Source organism: Synchiropus splendidus, chromosome 7, assembly GCF_027744825.2.
Source record: "Synchiropus splendidus isolate RoL2022-P1 chromosome 7, RoL_Sspl_1.0, whole genome shotgun sequence".
In the NCBI taxonomy this organism is placed as follows: Eukaryota; Metazoa; Chordata; class Actinopteri; order Syngnathiformes; family Callionymidae; genus Synchiropus; species Synchiropus splendidus.
This window is the reverse complement of record NC_071340.1, coordinates 21,642,553-21,658,192: the sequence shown is the minus strand read 5'-3', so window position 1 is coordinate 21,658,192 and position 15,640 is coordinate 21,642,553. Positions and strand designations below refer to the sequence as shown.

The 15,640-nt window shown below is 40.8% G+C and overlaps 1 protein-coding gene across 7 annotated transcripts in view; it reads left to right on the top strand.

The window, feature by feature from the left end:
- The window catches only part of mvb12bb (multivesicular body subunit 12Bb), a 47,439-nt gene that overhangs the window by 19,795 nt on the left and 12,004 nt on the right, over nucleotides 1–15,640 (top strand). For 5 of the 7 annotated variants that reach the window (XM_053870019.1, XM_053870020.1, XM_053870018.1 and 2 more), the window contains exons 8-9: nucleotides 12,376–12,431; nucleotides 13,407–13,466. The exons of the other annotated variants lie outside the window; for them this stretch is intronic. In XM_053870019.1, coding sequence (XP_053725994.1) covers nucleotides 12,376–12,431; nucleotides 13,407–13,466 — 116 coding nt within the window. The remainder of the gene's footprint in view (nucleotides 1–12,375; nucleotides 12,432–13,406; nucleotides 13,467–15,640) is intronic. 7 annotated transcript variants of the gene reach the window in all.

The following is a 15,640-nucleotide window of genomic DNA, read 5'->3' as shown; positions in this document are numbered from 1 at the left end:
AATGTTGCTTTATATATATATATATATACACAAATATCAAGTTAGTGATGCTATATATTTTCATTTGCAAATACTCCACTGTGTGAGAGCGAAGGACTACTATCATTTATGAATGGAATTAACTCTTGCTCCTATTTGATAGGGTTCATTTTGGACAGTGACGGCTTATTGCTACTTGCATTTTCCTTTACTTGTCAGCCTCATAATGCAACTCTCCTTCATTAACAAGGTGATCGCCTCCGGACCAAGTGTGAGGTCGCAGCCAGCAGCCTATTTGTGTTAATTGTTAGCCTTGTGTGTTGGTGTGTGTGTGTGTGTGTGTGTGTGTGGGAGGGAGGGTACTTGTGTGTTCTTGTACGTGTGTGTGTGGGCTGACAGCTGGCCAGGTTCGAGTTGGTCTAAAACCATGTGCGCTCTGTCAGGGTTGTACAGGCGCCTTCTTTAGGATTGATGAATTGCCTGCTTTCTTGATTAAACCCTCCGTCACTTCCCAACAAAACAAAAACCCAACACACACACACACACAGACACCAAAAAAAAAAAAAAAAAAAAGGAAGAAGTGGAAGGGGAGGAGAGGTAACATGTCTGGGAAATCTGTCATCAGCAGTCACATCATGTACAGTTGTGATGTGCAGGCACTTTGACATTTATTACCAGAATATTAAAAACTAATTCACGTGTATTTTTTCAGCCCTCTTTGACTTGACAGTTCAGGCTCATTTGAAAAGTTATCAAGTTTTCTCAGCGGCGGCGCCAGGCTTTTGCGTCTCTTTGATCCACGCCAGGTTTCTTTTGTGCCAATTAGGGCTGTTTTTCATACTTCAATGCAAATGCGTGGCACTTTAAAAATAACTAGATAAGCACTCAGAGAGCGCAGACCTCTTCCACAAGGCTTATTTCCAGCTATAATTTGATTTGTCCAACGTTTAAAGCTCATGTGGTTCTACGGTTCTCCAATGAGATCGCCTGTGATGTCGGAACATCGGCGATGTCAGAGGTTCAGCTATCCAAAACACATTTTGACTTCGGAACCCCTACACATCGAATCATCCGAGAAGGTATTTTGCAAACACACAGAAACCCTGTTTCGCTTAAAGTGTCTTAAGACCAATTGTTTTCCTCAACACAAAGTCACGTGATCCATTTACATATGTGAATCAAAAATAATTCTCGACACTGGCTCTGATGTAGCGTCATTTGGAGAGCAATTATTTCCATATCCATTAGAGGAACTTCAATTAACGGACACTAGACAGTTCATCCTTCACAGTGGAGGGAGGGGAGGAAAGTGGAAAATGAACTTGGGTTTGCAAAATATCTTGGCAGCATGACAGTGATTTTTGATTCTCCGGAAACAATATTGGAATTTTTATTCAACTATGTGCATCTGCTTTTAATTCGCCACAAATAATTGGGAGATGCAACGGAGCCTTCCAATGAAAGCCTTCCTTTATGCTGCTTAATAATACCCTCATAATATTATAGCTTATGAAATGACAGGTGAGTTGGTGTATGAATAAAACATAAAGCCCTGTAATAAGAGACAGGGAAGGGGGGAAAAAGCGAGACAGTTGTTGGGGGGCTTTTAAATGCTCGCCATAATTTGCATATATTAATCTCCCTTTTCAGCCTTATCAAGTATTCCACTGTATTTGAAGTTAAAATAGTCGTGACAGGCAGGGGTAGACTGCCTTTTTTCAAGGATTTATTACTTGTGTAATTCTGGATCTTTAATAAGCCAATATGACTGATCCTCTGAGTTCTGTGGAATTTGGTTAATTGTTCCAGATGGTGCTCACTGATTATGCAAAATGACTTTCTTTCTCCTCTTTACCCCCCCAACTACACCATTTCGTGATTGACTAACATGGTGAAAAAAGATTATTTTTGGCACCGCACTTTCATTAAGAGGGTTCTCATCAGGTTTCAAACAAAAGTTCCATCTTATCGCCCAGTGTAGTTCCGGGCGAGGCTCTGCTGAGAGAGAGAAGATCGGCCGGCTCTTATCTCACGCTGTGATGGATCTGAAGAATAACACCATTCTTTAGTCCGAGGGATTAAAAAACATGGCCCCTGGTTAGTGACGCTGGAGTTATTATTAGTGTATGCCGCTTTTTTTCCCCTCGCAGAGATTGATGAAATCACTAAGTAGCAGGGTTGGTCCTCCGTGTGCAGCTCCGGCTCGGTCCACAACTCACCAACATTCTGTTTTGCATCAGCTAAACCGAGCTGAATGAATCATTTATGGAAGTGTTATGGGGGAGGTACGGCAGATTTACTGCCGAGCTTTTAGTTTAGATGGAACGGGATTTCTATGAAAGCAATCTTGATGTCTGAAGTAATGCCAAAGCTTACATCAAGACATGAAAGGAACACTCTTAAAATCCACATTTTACCTCCTAATTCCTCTGGTCAGCAAAAGGCAAGAAGCAGATGGAGACAGAGCGTTTGCACTTAGTACGGTACAAATTCAGTGCAACCCAAAATTAAGCAGTGGCTTCATTGGTTTTTACCATTTAATCATTGCAAAAAATATTTTCATCAGTTTTTGATTCAGTGACTTTTGAATGCCTATTATTATGGCACATTTTGTATGTAGACTCTACAAAATGGAGGACATGTTCCTCTATTGATGTTATCCAATGAGCTTTTAGATGCCATATTGTTATAAATATAGGTTTTAATATTCAAAAGAAACAAAGACTGCACTCATGTTAGTAACATTAATTATTACTGAGTAATTGTATCTTAGGTTATGCAGCCGTGGGAGGGGGGCAAGCCAGTTTTCTTCTTAAGCCGGTCCTCAACCCAGGTAAATGCAGAGGGTTGTGTCATGGAGGTCATCCAACGTAAAAAAAGTTGCCAAACTCAGAGATGCAGATCAGACAAATCTATCTATATCTCAGGTTATGTTAGGTAAAATGCACATATTTAAAAACTATATATATATATATATGCATAGCCGTGACCATATTTATTCCAAACTTATTTTTATTTGGATCCAAATAAAAATATTCAGCATTATACTTATTATATTTATTTATTTGTACTATTTTACTCTCAAATAATATTTTTCAAAGAGTTATTTCGTTGTTTGTGATGCTAATTATTATTAACCTGGGTATTATTTTGACATATTCAGTTCAAATGTAAACTTTCATCACAAGTTTGACTTGTAAATGTTTGTTATAATCACTTCAACTGTTGCATTATGGCACATGTGATATGAGTGATCCAGTGTGTTTTTTGGGGGGGGCGTTGAATTAATTTCAGATTTTTATTATTTAAAAAATATGAAAAATTAATAGGATACTTTAAAAAAGATTCCATCACAAAGGACGACTCTTTAGCAGCTCTGCAAGAAAAATCAAAACTTCTGATGAATGTGTTTATTGACCACATTTTTTAGGTTCAGACTATTTTATTCATATAATTTTTCACAAATGTTAATGATAAGAGACGTATTTCTGTGCGGTAGAATTTAATTCCTACAGTATTTGTTTAAATTGAGTATTGAGTAATTTTTTTGCTCCTTGTTTTCAGCTTTATGGCAACTATATTTTAATAAGGCTTCAAATGTGAATATGTAGCTATAGCTACTGTATAGAATATGTAGTTATTTAATCAATCACTATTTCAACTATTTTTGAGTTTGTCCTTTTACTGTCATACTTTTTACTTTACTTTTAGTCTCATTATCGCATTAAATAAATACAAACTAATGAACCAAATGCTTCTTGGCACTGCAGGTTTCTGAAGCATTAAATATTAGGAGATAAATCCTGGAGCAGCCTTTGGGAGCGAGTGGAATTAAACCTAAAGGCCTGCAGGCATTTTAGACCTTCATTAGAGACAGAAAGAGTCTTTAAATGTATCAAGCACACTGGACTCTAGAGTCTCATCCCTCATTGCATTCTACCCATCCCTGAGATGGAAGCAGGGCCCCATTAGTTTCTGTGTCCAGACATGGATGGCCTCAATGGATGGGCCTGTCACTGCTCTCTCATTTGCCCCACGTACAGCAGGGTTTGTTATCACACATCTAATTAGAACTTGATAAAAAATATTTCACAAAAATCCAGTCATTAAATATAGTTTAAGGAGATTTATGGTCAAATATGCCTTAAAGATCTTTTAATGGCTCTGCTGACTTGTTAAGTTTGTAATTAATGGTCTTATAATACATGGTGTGCTGTGATTTAGCAAGCACAATGAGATTCTGGGAATGAAGTCGCTTTGTAAAAGGGCATCTGTGGCTCCCAGAAGTTATATTAAATAGTTCTGCTCGAAGAGATTTGCAGAGAGACACGAAGTCTGCTGTGAAGGAGCTCGAAATAAAGCCAGCTCCTTTGCAGTGACGAGCCCAGGCTGTGTTCCGACTCAAAAATTCTGGTGCGGTTCGGAAAATATTTATGTTTTTCGGAGTCACAAATGCATCCTTCAGTAGCTTTGGTTCATACCCTGCTCAGGTCGCTGCTGTCTCTTGTAAATATAAACAGCCATTCAGTCTCATTTCAAACTGTAACAGAGATTTCACAGAACAAAAATGAAGTAATGAATGAAAGAGTGACACCAAAATATCATGAGGCTTTGTTGGTGATGCTAACTCTGATTCGCCTGGATGCTAATGCATGAGGTTGGTGAGGCTACAAGAAACGGTTTCACCAGATGGCACTTCCAACTACTTCAATGGAAGCCTGCATCATTTTTAAAAGAAGAGCGCCACCTACTGAGCTCTGAAAACAAGGACACTGTTTCATGAAGCCTCACCAGTCCATCACTAATATTTAGCCAAATGTTGACTGGAATCATAAGTTTAATTAACATTCTTTTGTTATTAGAGTTTTAACTGTTGCAGTGCTGTTTGACCCCTTCATTGTGAGTGATATATCTGTGACTATACATGGTTGTATGAGCAGACAGGATGTCCATTACTATATCATATCTTTGTTCCTGTAAAGATAGGTGGTTTGCTTTACACTTTTCAGAAATTTCAAATTCATCTTTTGCTTTGTTGCTGTCTTGAAATATCATGTTGCTGAATAGAATATTTAAATCCCAAGCAGACAGTGTGGCTGTGAAACAAAGAAAGGCAGGAACCCTGGCGTAGAACCAACAATTTTGATGACGGCAAATACTATAAATAGTTTAAATACTTCCATCTACGGACGGTGCAGTTTCATTAAGAGAGCGATAATGTGCTTATTAGCATAATTAAAGACAAATGACACCGCAGCGCTGGTGAATTGCATCTTGGGTGTGATAGATTATGGGATGTCCAGGTTAGAGGCTGCCAAAAAGGACTCTCTGGCTGTCATCCCTCCTGCTTCTGCCCTGGCACAGTTCATTACTCACCGTGTGAGGTGCCACTTTACATTGCTCGCTACCGTGAGCATTGAAAACTTAATAAAGGCCTTCCGTACCCGGGCGAGTCCGTCTGCTTCTACCGCAGTCCGGAGGGCAAGCAGCTCGGCGCTGGGTACCACACTTTAGGCGACATTGAAATCATCACCTGCAGCTGCGCCGATCAAAATAGATCACACGCCTGATGCTGCTTCAGGGGGGATCTGGGCCATGTGACCCATTCTCCAGCGCGGGAGATTGTTTCTTGTTAGGATTTGTGGGGCTCACCACATCCCTCGCATCATTACGGGTTAGTTTGCCCACAGAACCGCTAATTAAGAGGGGATTTGTGTAATTGTGCCTTCTGCTGCGTCCCATCCGGCACATGCAATTTACTGTCAGCCCTCTGCCAGCTTTTACACTTGTCCAGAACGGCGCGCACCATTTCTACACACATTTACCAGCAGCCGCAGCTGGGTTTTCATGCCAGAGCCATGGCACTGTCTTAAAAACCGTGCCCATGATTAAGGTCTGATTGGCCACTTCATTTTGGGACATTCCTCAATAAACAGCCGGAGAAGCAGCCAGCTACTGCGCTGATGCTTGGAAGAGAAACGCGTCTAGCTTAACATGAACTGACCTTTTTGTTACGTCTTAAGTCGAATGACCACCTTTATTTTTTTCTTTGCTGAAAAGTTATCTCAGTCAACACACCTCCGCAGAGTGTGTCGCCGTGGCCAGCTCTCCGTAGGTGTTTCTGGCTCTGCCTACTTTCTGGAAGATTGATGGAGCAGCACCCAACTGGGACTGCCTCTTGGCTCCTGTCCTACTACCAGATTTTAAGGACTGCTTGTCACAGATGGAAAAGTAAGTGGGTCACTCCACATAAGTTTTCCATCTCACATCCCTCTGGTAACTGAAACTGTTGCCGTTTGAAACCTAGAGTTTTACGACATTGGAGTTGTTCAGAGGCACATGGTGTTTTTGTTTTTTTTTCTTATTTAAGGAGCTATTGCACAAATCGTCCCTAAAAATGTTATTTTACTTGAATTGTTTTCCAATGGTGGAGTACTTTTTAAAATATTTTATTTTCTTTCTTTTGTCTTCTGTTAAACAATATTATTATTATTATGACACATAATTGTGGCATATTATTTAGAGTGACTTAACACTCAAATATTAATGAAAAAAGTTCCCATTTTTGCAACTTGAGTTTCACAATAATGCTGATTTTTTTTTTTTCCATGGTGCTGATAAGGCTGGAAGAAGCAGGCAGAGATGAAACAAAAAGAATGGGTTTCTCAGAGCCATAGTCATTAAAAGAATCTGAAAATAGCAGCCCGCTATCATCTGTTCTCATAGCACGGGTCAGGAGCTTTGACACCTCCAAAATTCCTCCTGTCAGGGGTAGGGGGCCATTTGTATTCTCTCTCATTAGGCAATTTGACTAATGACCTGCCGCGGCTGCGCAGCCACTAAGGGACCCAAAGCCTGGTGCCCTTTCTCTCGCAGCAGCCTGAACACACTCTCTCTATTGGAATGGCACAGATGGCATGCCCGGGCGACAAAATAAACTACAATATGTCTCCGAGATGCTGTCAGGCCTGGGCACTATTTCTCATGTCACAGTGAGGCTGAGGGCTGTGAGTGGGCAAAGGGGGTCCTCCTTCAGCTCTCTGTTCATCCACTCACCATTATCCACAGAGGTGACAAGAGAGCGGGGTCTGCAACCAGAATAACTTTTCTATCGCCTGCTTAAAAAACACCTCAAATTAAGAGGCGCAGTGACAGGGAAGGTGTTTTTGTCACCGACAGAAAGCAACATCATTTTGTTAGAATATTTCAGCGTCATTGGACACTCAAGTGGCTTGTTATATGTTGAATCAATGTCATGCATCCGATATAATAAAGGGGGGAATAAATAGCAGCAGGAGAATCAGCTGTCACGTGCAACCATCTCGGAGTCTAAAGTGCGCTGATGTCGTCGAATCATTTCACAAAACTGAACACAAATTAAAGAAGAGTATTTTTTCAATATTGCTCAATATTTTCTATCTGATATTGATAAGCATTGTGATATAAAGTAAATATTTACTAATATTTGGGGTGGTCATTTTTCACATTTCTCTTCAGTTTCCTTAACATCACAACACATCGTGTTCAAGAAAGTATCAGGTATTGATCGACAACATCAGGATTTAAGGTTGTCTAACTGGTCACGGGAGCCACAGTTTGTGACTCTGCTGTGAAGTGGAAACTGAACAATTCTGACCGTATTCTGCGGTGTGTCTGAGTATCATTATTTAAGAAGCAAAAAGACAAGAAACAAAAACAAATGAAATATTTGTAGAGGAGGGGAAGCAAGTTTTTAAAAGCATTTCATCACGTTTTGTAGGATTGAAGACCATATTGTGTGTTTAGTTATTAGTTTCATCTTTAGTTTTATTGCACAGTCTGTCTTCCTTGATCTGGTGAGGGATTGTTGAAGGTCTAACGTCAACTTCTTCTTAAGCCTGTTTTCAGTTTAAGACTTTTGTCTCTTTCAACTCACAAGGAAACTAACATGACTTTGTACACTTCCTGTTTGTCTGACAATTTACAGTATTGCGTCTGGTAATCGTGTTAAAAGCCACAGATCCACACCTCACTTAGCATTAGCATAATTAACTTGTTTTGATATTCCACGTCGTAATTCTTTTCATTTCTGAGTGTTTCTTTGTTTTTATGTTTATTTTGTTTCATTTTTTTAACTCAAATTAACACCATTGACACAAAGTAATCAAAGATTGCTACAAAACTTGGTGAGTGTCATTGCTATCATCATGTTTAACATCCGTTCTTTTAATATGAAAAATAAAAATTAATTAACCTGAATGCAATCCTTCAATAGTGTATACAAAATATATAATTTATTTAGATTATTTATGGTTTTTGTACCATGAACGCGTGTGAAGATACACAAAACTGTTATCTTGTTTGTCTAAATCTTATAAGTGTGTCGCACAATTTACTTTATTGTGAGTTATTATATTTACCTTGTAATGAAATAACTGTTTTTTTCAATGCCTTAGAGGATTAAGGCCAGTGCAGAAAAAAAAAACATGACAGAAGTCTGACTCAAGTCTCAGAATTGAGAATTCTTTCTTAAATTGAGATTAAAGTCTCAGAATTCGTCATCAACTATGTCCTAAAAGAATTTGTGTGAAAGGCCCTCACTTGCATGCACGTGGCTCATCTGTGACTTTTCCTCCTAATTCAGGTGCGAGTCTGACCCAGGCCAGTAATCGCACTCGACAGAGATCAATGCGGTTCCGCTGAACTAGTGAAGTGTAAAATAAAAGTTCATCAACATTCCTGCAGTGTTCCTATTGAGTGGTGGTTCAGGTAATATGGGTATGCTCGATCAGCCACGCATATTTTTCCATCACTCAGCGCTGGGTTTGTGCGTGGGGCTCCCTCCGCGTACGTGGTGGTGACTGTGTGAGCTGTGGAAGAAGTACGCCGCTGCTAAAGTCCAGGGTGACAGTGCATCCAACAATGGAGGAGTGAGGGATTAGTGCTCAGCGCAGCGTACGAAGAAGCCCTTCCCGCCCTGAAACAGCTATTCATCTGTGCCCAGAGGCTGGAGATGACAATGCAGCCATTGCTCATCACACCTGACGGAGCCATTAATAAGGCAATGATCCACACGGGGCCTTTGCTGACTCCGTTCTTTACACTACAATCACTCAAGCGCCAGGGTCCTCTTTACTTAACACCACCTCTGTCTTCACCACCACCACCACCACCATCATCATCATCATAGTCACTGTACCAAAAATGCTCTGATATTTTATATTGACTCCTGAAATGACTCAGTTTCGTCTACCACATGGGTTAATGGAGCGTGGCCGAGCCATTTGAGCCGCTCGAGCATTTCCCGGTCAGAAGATTGTATTTACATTATCGTTGCCCTTTGCGCCCCCGTGTTGCTTTGCGGGCGAGGATCCATTTCTTTTCACCAAGTCATCATCAGCCCGGCTCCATCTGTCTGCGTGTGTGAGATAGCCCTTCTGGTATAGATGGCGGAGGAATACAAAGTGCGATCTGGTTTTAAATGTAATCCTTGAGCTTTGAAGAAAGCGTGGCCTTCAGCAGGGCCCATTCATCTGTCCACGCCACACAGATCCATCAGTGACGGCCATCTTGTCTGGCTTTTAAATGCACCCTCTGCACCTGGCTCCGCCCAATGTTGGCGCTGCCAGGCTTGTGGCCACGCATCCGTTTTTATGAGCTTGAACAAGTCATCATGTCTTGCTGAAGCTGGAAGTCGAACCTAGTTCTATTTTGACATTTAAATATGTCTTCTATTGTCCGGTCAGGATGCAACAACACTACACAACACAACACCAGGTTAAAAGTATCGATAAGTGAAAAAATATATTTATATATACTTTTGTTTTATGAGTATCGTAGAGACCTTTTTACTGTGACTAATCATCACATGTGCGTTTTACCATGGCCACGGTTTAGCTATATTTCAGATGCTACTGCAGCGGGCTAGCTAATGCACCTAAGCTAGCAATAAAATTTTGCAACTGACACATACCTTGACGTGAGGAGCATGACGTGATACAAGAAAAAATATGTGTGAAATACAGCATAAACTGTTTCTGTTCCATTCATTATCATTTTACATGAACCTTTACTATGGTGGGGTTGTACTCAAGCATGCAGGCGTAGCTATATTGTATCATAAAGATGTATCAACAAAACAGTTATTGACAACTATTGTGGAATTATTTATATCATAGCTCAATTGCACATCACCAAATAACAAATGACAGACATTGTAAGTACTCTACTACAATGTACTGTCAGGTGAAACAAGAACATTTGGTACATATTATGCAGCCTGTTATCTTAACATCATTGCTTCATATTTAGCTATAAAATACAAATGAATATGACACATTTTACTTTATTTTTGCAAATTCAATGCCTTTACAAAACTGTACACATTCAGCATATGGTTCAATAATATGAATCCATTTGCATTTGTTGAATTGAATTCCACTCAGTCATTCATTATTTTTGAATCACCCTGGAAACAGAATATACACGACGCAATCGATGGCTCGACTGTACTTGCTTGTTGAACTAGACTTAGCTGGCCTGAGCCTCAAAGTCTTAACTTCATGCACCGGATCACAATTTAAATGCCCAAGTTTGGTGAGTTTAATATGTCATTGTGATCCATTTGCCCTACTGTAACAGCATCTCGGGCTGCAACTAACTTGGTCCTCGATGTTATGTACTAGCTGTTTCTGTTGCTGTGTTGCCAGGTTAGCTGTGTCTGAATCGTAGGAACTGCGAGAGCAGATTACCTTCAAACCAGTCTGCTTTGGGTTTCACTTTTACCCTGTGTTTCACCAAGTTCTTACTAAAAGAAAATATATCAAAGAAAATATCAAGAGTCCTATTGATGGCGACAATTTCTGGACCTGAACATTCATCTTCACACTGGAACATTCATCTTCACACTGGAGTCTTCACTGAACCATTGTACGGTCTGCTCCTTCCATATATTTTTCCATTGACATACACAAACAGACAAGTATACGCTGCAGATCTTAATACAAAAATATGTTCAGCGTGTAGTGCCTTTACCTACCGGTAATGATCTGAGTGTACTCTGGTGTTGGTGTTTAGCATAATGCATCTGCGGGGTGTGTAAACAAGATGATGGGTTGCCAGCAAACAGTGGGAAATCACGTGGTCATTGTTTGGTTACGTGTCTCAAATCTAGACGTCCGATATATGAGTGTGCGTGTTTAAAGAGCAGTGTTTACATCGCATGTTAAACTGAAGCTGACAACACAGGCTTTGACTTCTCCAGCTCTACGGTTCTTAGTTTAGTTCAAGAAATGTTTGCTCCTTTTTTCACTGTTGTGCAAAGTGATGAGAAGCCAAGTCAGCTCTCCTCCTGTCAGGAGGCCGAAGGTCATGCATTGTTACAAAGATTACATTGTCCTGCACGACTCTGGAAGAAAGCCCAACACTGGATTTGGGAAAGTGAGTCACAGAAGTGTCAGCGCGAGGAGTCATTTCATCCCTGGATTTTTGCTGTGGACTGAAAAGACCAAAAGAGAGTCCTCCCCAAAAATGATGACTCATGAAGCGCTGTTTCTCTTGGCCGTTTCTGCGTGACCAGAGGCCTCGGAGCACCGTTTTCGACCGCTATTGATATTTCCCGATAGTTGCAGCAAGTTGTGTGGTGTTTTTGGAGTTGTCTAACAAAGCAGCTGCAGCTTCCCTTTCAGCCGAGGGAAGAGCGGGCTTTGTGTCCCCTGTCACCGTGTTAATGTGGCTCCTAATATATTTTATAAACAAAGGGCTGCTCTCTCGCCTGACAGTCGTGACACCTTGATTCCAGTGCAGGATGCGTGCAGTCCGGGGTTACACCATTAATAATCAACTGGCAGCCATCACACCATTTTAACCACGATCATTATGATAAAGGGCATACACTTAATTACAGGCCTGCTTAATTATAGCTCTGTTGAAGCTCGTTTGTTTGGTCAAATGCTAATTATACCACCGCGCTCTTGGCAAGTCCTCATTTCAATCCACTTTTTCTTTTTTTTTTTTTTTTTTGCCGGCTGAACAGTGCGGCTTATTTTCATGCAAATGTGATATCTGGTGAGCGTTTTGTCTTTCTTCCCTCCATTTTCCCGCCTGAGTGTGTCTTTGTTTCTGAGGTGAACGTCCCTCAGACAAGACGGGATCGGGAATAATCAGGCCTAATTAAACTGGAAGAGGGCTGGGAAGGGCAGGGTTGGAGGAAAGAGTGGAGGTGCCGAGTTTAAAAGAAAGAGCTTTCATCTTCTCTCTGAAGAGAGGAAGAGGGGAGGTGCTGCTGAGCCGGGGGATGCTGATAGCTTATGCTGTTTTATAAGGCTGCATTTAGTCTTGTAAGTTGTGAGGAATCAAGAAAGAGGAGGGGTGTTTTCGGCATAAAAGTCTGATGCAAACATTGTATCTGTTTCTCAGCCTTTGATGACGTGCCCTTCGTTGTCTCTCAGAAGTTCCACCAAGACGCCATACCGGTAAAAACTCCCAAATATTTCTTCAAGATCTTCAATAAAGTGCTTCATTCTTCCGTTTGTCTCCTCTCATGCTCTCTGCCTTTCTTTCCTCTGCTCCCTGTTTCCCCTCTTGTCATGACACCTTTGATCTGAACTTTCCTTTCACCCATTTTTTCTACTTTACCTTCCACCACTCTCCAACAGTCTCTACCTTCAACCTACTTTTTGTCCTTCTCAGACATTCCTTCTTACCAGTCTTCATTATGCCTCTCCTCCACACAGTATCATACCATGTATATTCTTTCTATTCCTTTCCTTTTTGACTGTCATTTTCTTCATCACATCCTTGCCTTCACCACCACCACTCTAAATTCCAATCCTTAGTTTCTTCTTTTAGGTTTCTACCTTTCACACCTTTAACAGTCTTGCCTCATCTTTTCTGTTCTCCCGCAACAATCCTTTCTTCTCACTCCTTTTCATTCTCTTTTCTGTGCTTTGCTTGAACTGCATGTCCTTTTTTTCTTTCCATGATCCTCCCTTCACCTTATTTCCCCTTCACTTTCTTGACTCTGAGCTGCGCTCCTCATATTTCCTTTCTTTTCTCTCTCTCTTTGCTCTTCTAATCCAAGTCAATTTGATTTCTCCAATGCTCCATATGCTCTTGCTTTGTACTTTCCTTTGCATACCTCCACCACAACCTTTTCTCTGAGCCTTTTTTTCCCCCATTCCCTTCTTCCTCTCACCTTGTTTCCTCTGGTCCAGTGTTTAGTACAGGGTGAGTGATGAATGCAGGCAGTCAGGCAGAGCCAGATCAGTTCAGTCCATTTGGCTGGCGGCACTTGTCACTATGGCCCCGCTTGTATCGACACACAGCAAGAGGATTAAAGATTTTACGCATGCTTACTTAGCCATGAACCTCACTGCCATGTTGCTTGTGTGTATGCTTTTTTTTTTTCTTTCTTCTCCTCACCCTCCTCCCTGTGCTTTTGATTTCAGACGCAGCAAGTCAATTTAATGGGCATTACGATCAAATCCCTGGCAGAGATCGAGGAGGAAGTGAGTAGGGGCTGCAACGCTCGGCTGCCACTGACGCCGCTGGCCCAGAATGCAAAGCAAACAGTCTTGGGGTTGTAATTAAGTGTCTGAGACAGCAAGGCCCTGTTGGCTCCACTAAGCCCCAATTGAATAAAAGCATGGCTAGCCTGGCTAGTCAGCCATTCTCCCTTAAAAGCTTTGTCTCGTGGTCCAAAACACTTGACTTTTTTATTCCCCAATTCTTCTGTCAAACAGCTCAATCCAACAACTCAGCAGAGCAGAATCGTGACTTTGTCCTTATGAAGATATTAAATCTCTTTTAAGGGCAGTCTGATTCAAGAATCTATTTCATTCTCTGTCCACCTTTAATGGGCTCGCAATTTTATATGGTTCTCACTGGAATTCTCAATCCATTTTTCAATGTCCACAAAGGAATTTGTCTTTGGTTTTCTTAAGCTGCTCAGGTTGCTTGCTGTTTATATTTTTAGTAGTATGTGCTCCGTACTTCACAGAGGATAATCTGTGACCCCCAAAATGTCCAATGGTAGAAGAGTGTCTGTGTGTGGTTGTCAGAGTCCTGTGATGGACTGACAAGTGTCTTCCCGTCTTTCTCTTCTTGTACATGGGATGGGAACCACTCCTCAGCTGAAAAAAACTGGGAGGTATTGGAGAGATGTATTGATAACTTCAGGATAAACTGGTAGATAGCTGAAGCTTTTCAGGTCAGTTCAGAATTTTTCGGAGGAACAGTGGTTCGTCTTGCAGACCAGAAACGCTCCTAGAATTGGGGTGACTCCATGTATGTCTTACCCTCATGAAGTTTCACTAAATCACTAAACTAGCAGAATCTTCAGTGTGACCCCAAGTTAGGGATGGAAGTAAATTCACTCATATAATTGATGTGTATGAAGTCATCCGGTGGCGGTCATAGCTACTGACATAACTTACTGATGTTTATCTGATCCACTGGTGACATTCTTCCACATTTCTGAAACGATGATGATGATGGCTCAGCATCATCACTGTTATATACTCCAAAACTGCGGCAGATTTAGCTGAGAATGTAGTCACAGCTCTCTGCCACCTGCTTGTGTAATGTAGAAACTACATCAAGCTTCATATTTGCTGCTGGGCTTGTTTAAATGCCACGGTTCACACTGTGCAACTTTGATCTTTCTTGAGCTTGTAACAGCATCATCAAGTACATTTTTAATGAATAAAAATAAAGCTCTACTCACAAACTGAGGACAACTCGCGTCACAAAATATGTTCCTTAATTCACATTTATTGAAGTTCCTAATAGTACACTCCGAACACACACTTTGAACTGTGCTCCTGAACACACCTTCAGTAGTGGCCTAAGCAGAACATAAGGAAAATCTCACAACACGTATGTCGTATATAAATGTGCCCTAGTGCTCAGGAACAAGTACTACATACAGATGATGTGGCATATAGATCTCCAGATAAAGTCTCCTTGCATGCTATGATATTTTGCTTATTTTATTTAAGGCTGAGAAAAATGTATCATGAATATAAGGAGTTTAAAAAGCTCCTTTTTTGGCTGTAGTTTTAGTGTAGTTTAAAAGCAGTTTGAGCTTCAATCATCATTGAAGCTACTTTAGTTGATTGAAAGACTTAACCCTAAATAATGAAATATTTTGATGATCGTTTTTAAGGAGAGGAGGAAAACTTAAGTGGATGCTACACAAAGGTAAATCCTCAAAATAACTTGCTGGGCTCTAGAGTTCAGAGCAGGAGTTGTGGTGGAGTATGTTTTTGTGAGTCAAGAGGGTTGTAAATTCATTTCACTGTGTTCTGTTGGTCTACTTCAAAAATCCATATCTAAAGTCCAAAGTTATGAGTCACAGAAAGTGTACTGCGTGTGAACACTGAGGGCATTTGACCCCAAAATCGCCTGAAAGGACTCATGAGATTTGAGATGCTTCTCAAAGAAAAACTCATTCTCGCTTTACATTTGCGGTACAGTGGAATGTTTCTCTGCGCTGCAGTCACTCAGCACAGAGCTCATTACCAAGCCTCCGAAAAACGGACACATCAATTCAAAGTTTCTTCCCCTTGACAGATGACATCACAGAACAATTGCAAGTACAAAAACAAAGGCTTTCTATTGACTCTTAAAGTTTCTTATCAGCAGAAAAAAAAAGTTTGATGGTTTATAGATGAAACACTGA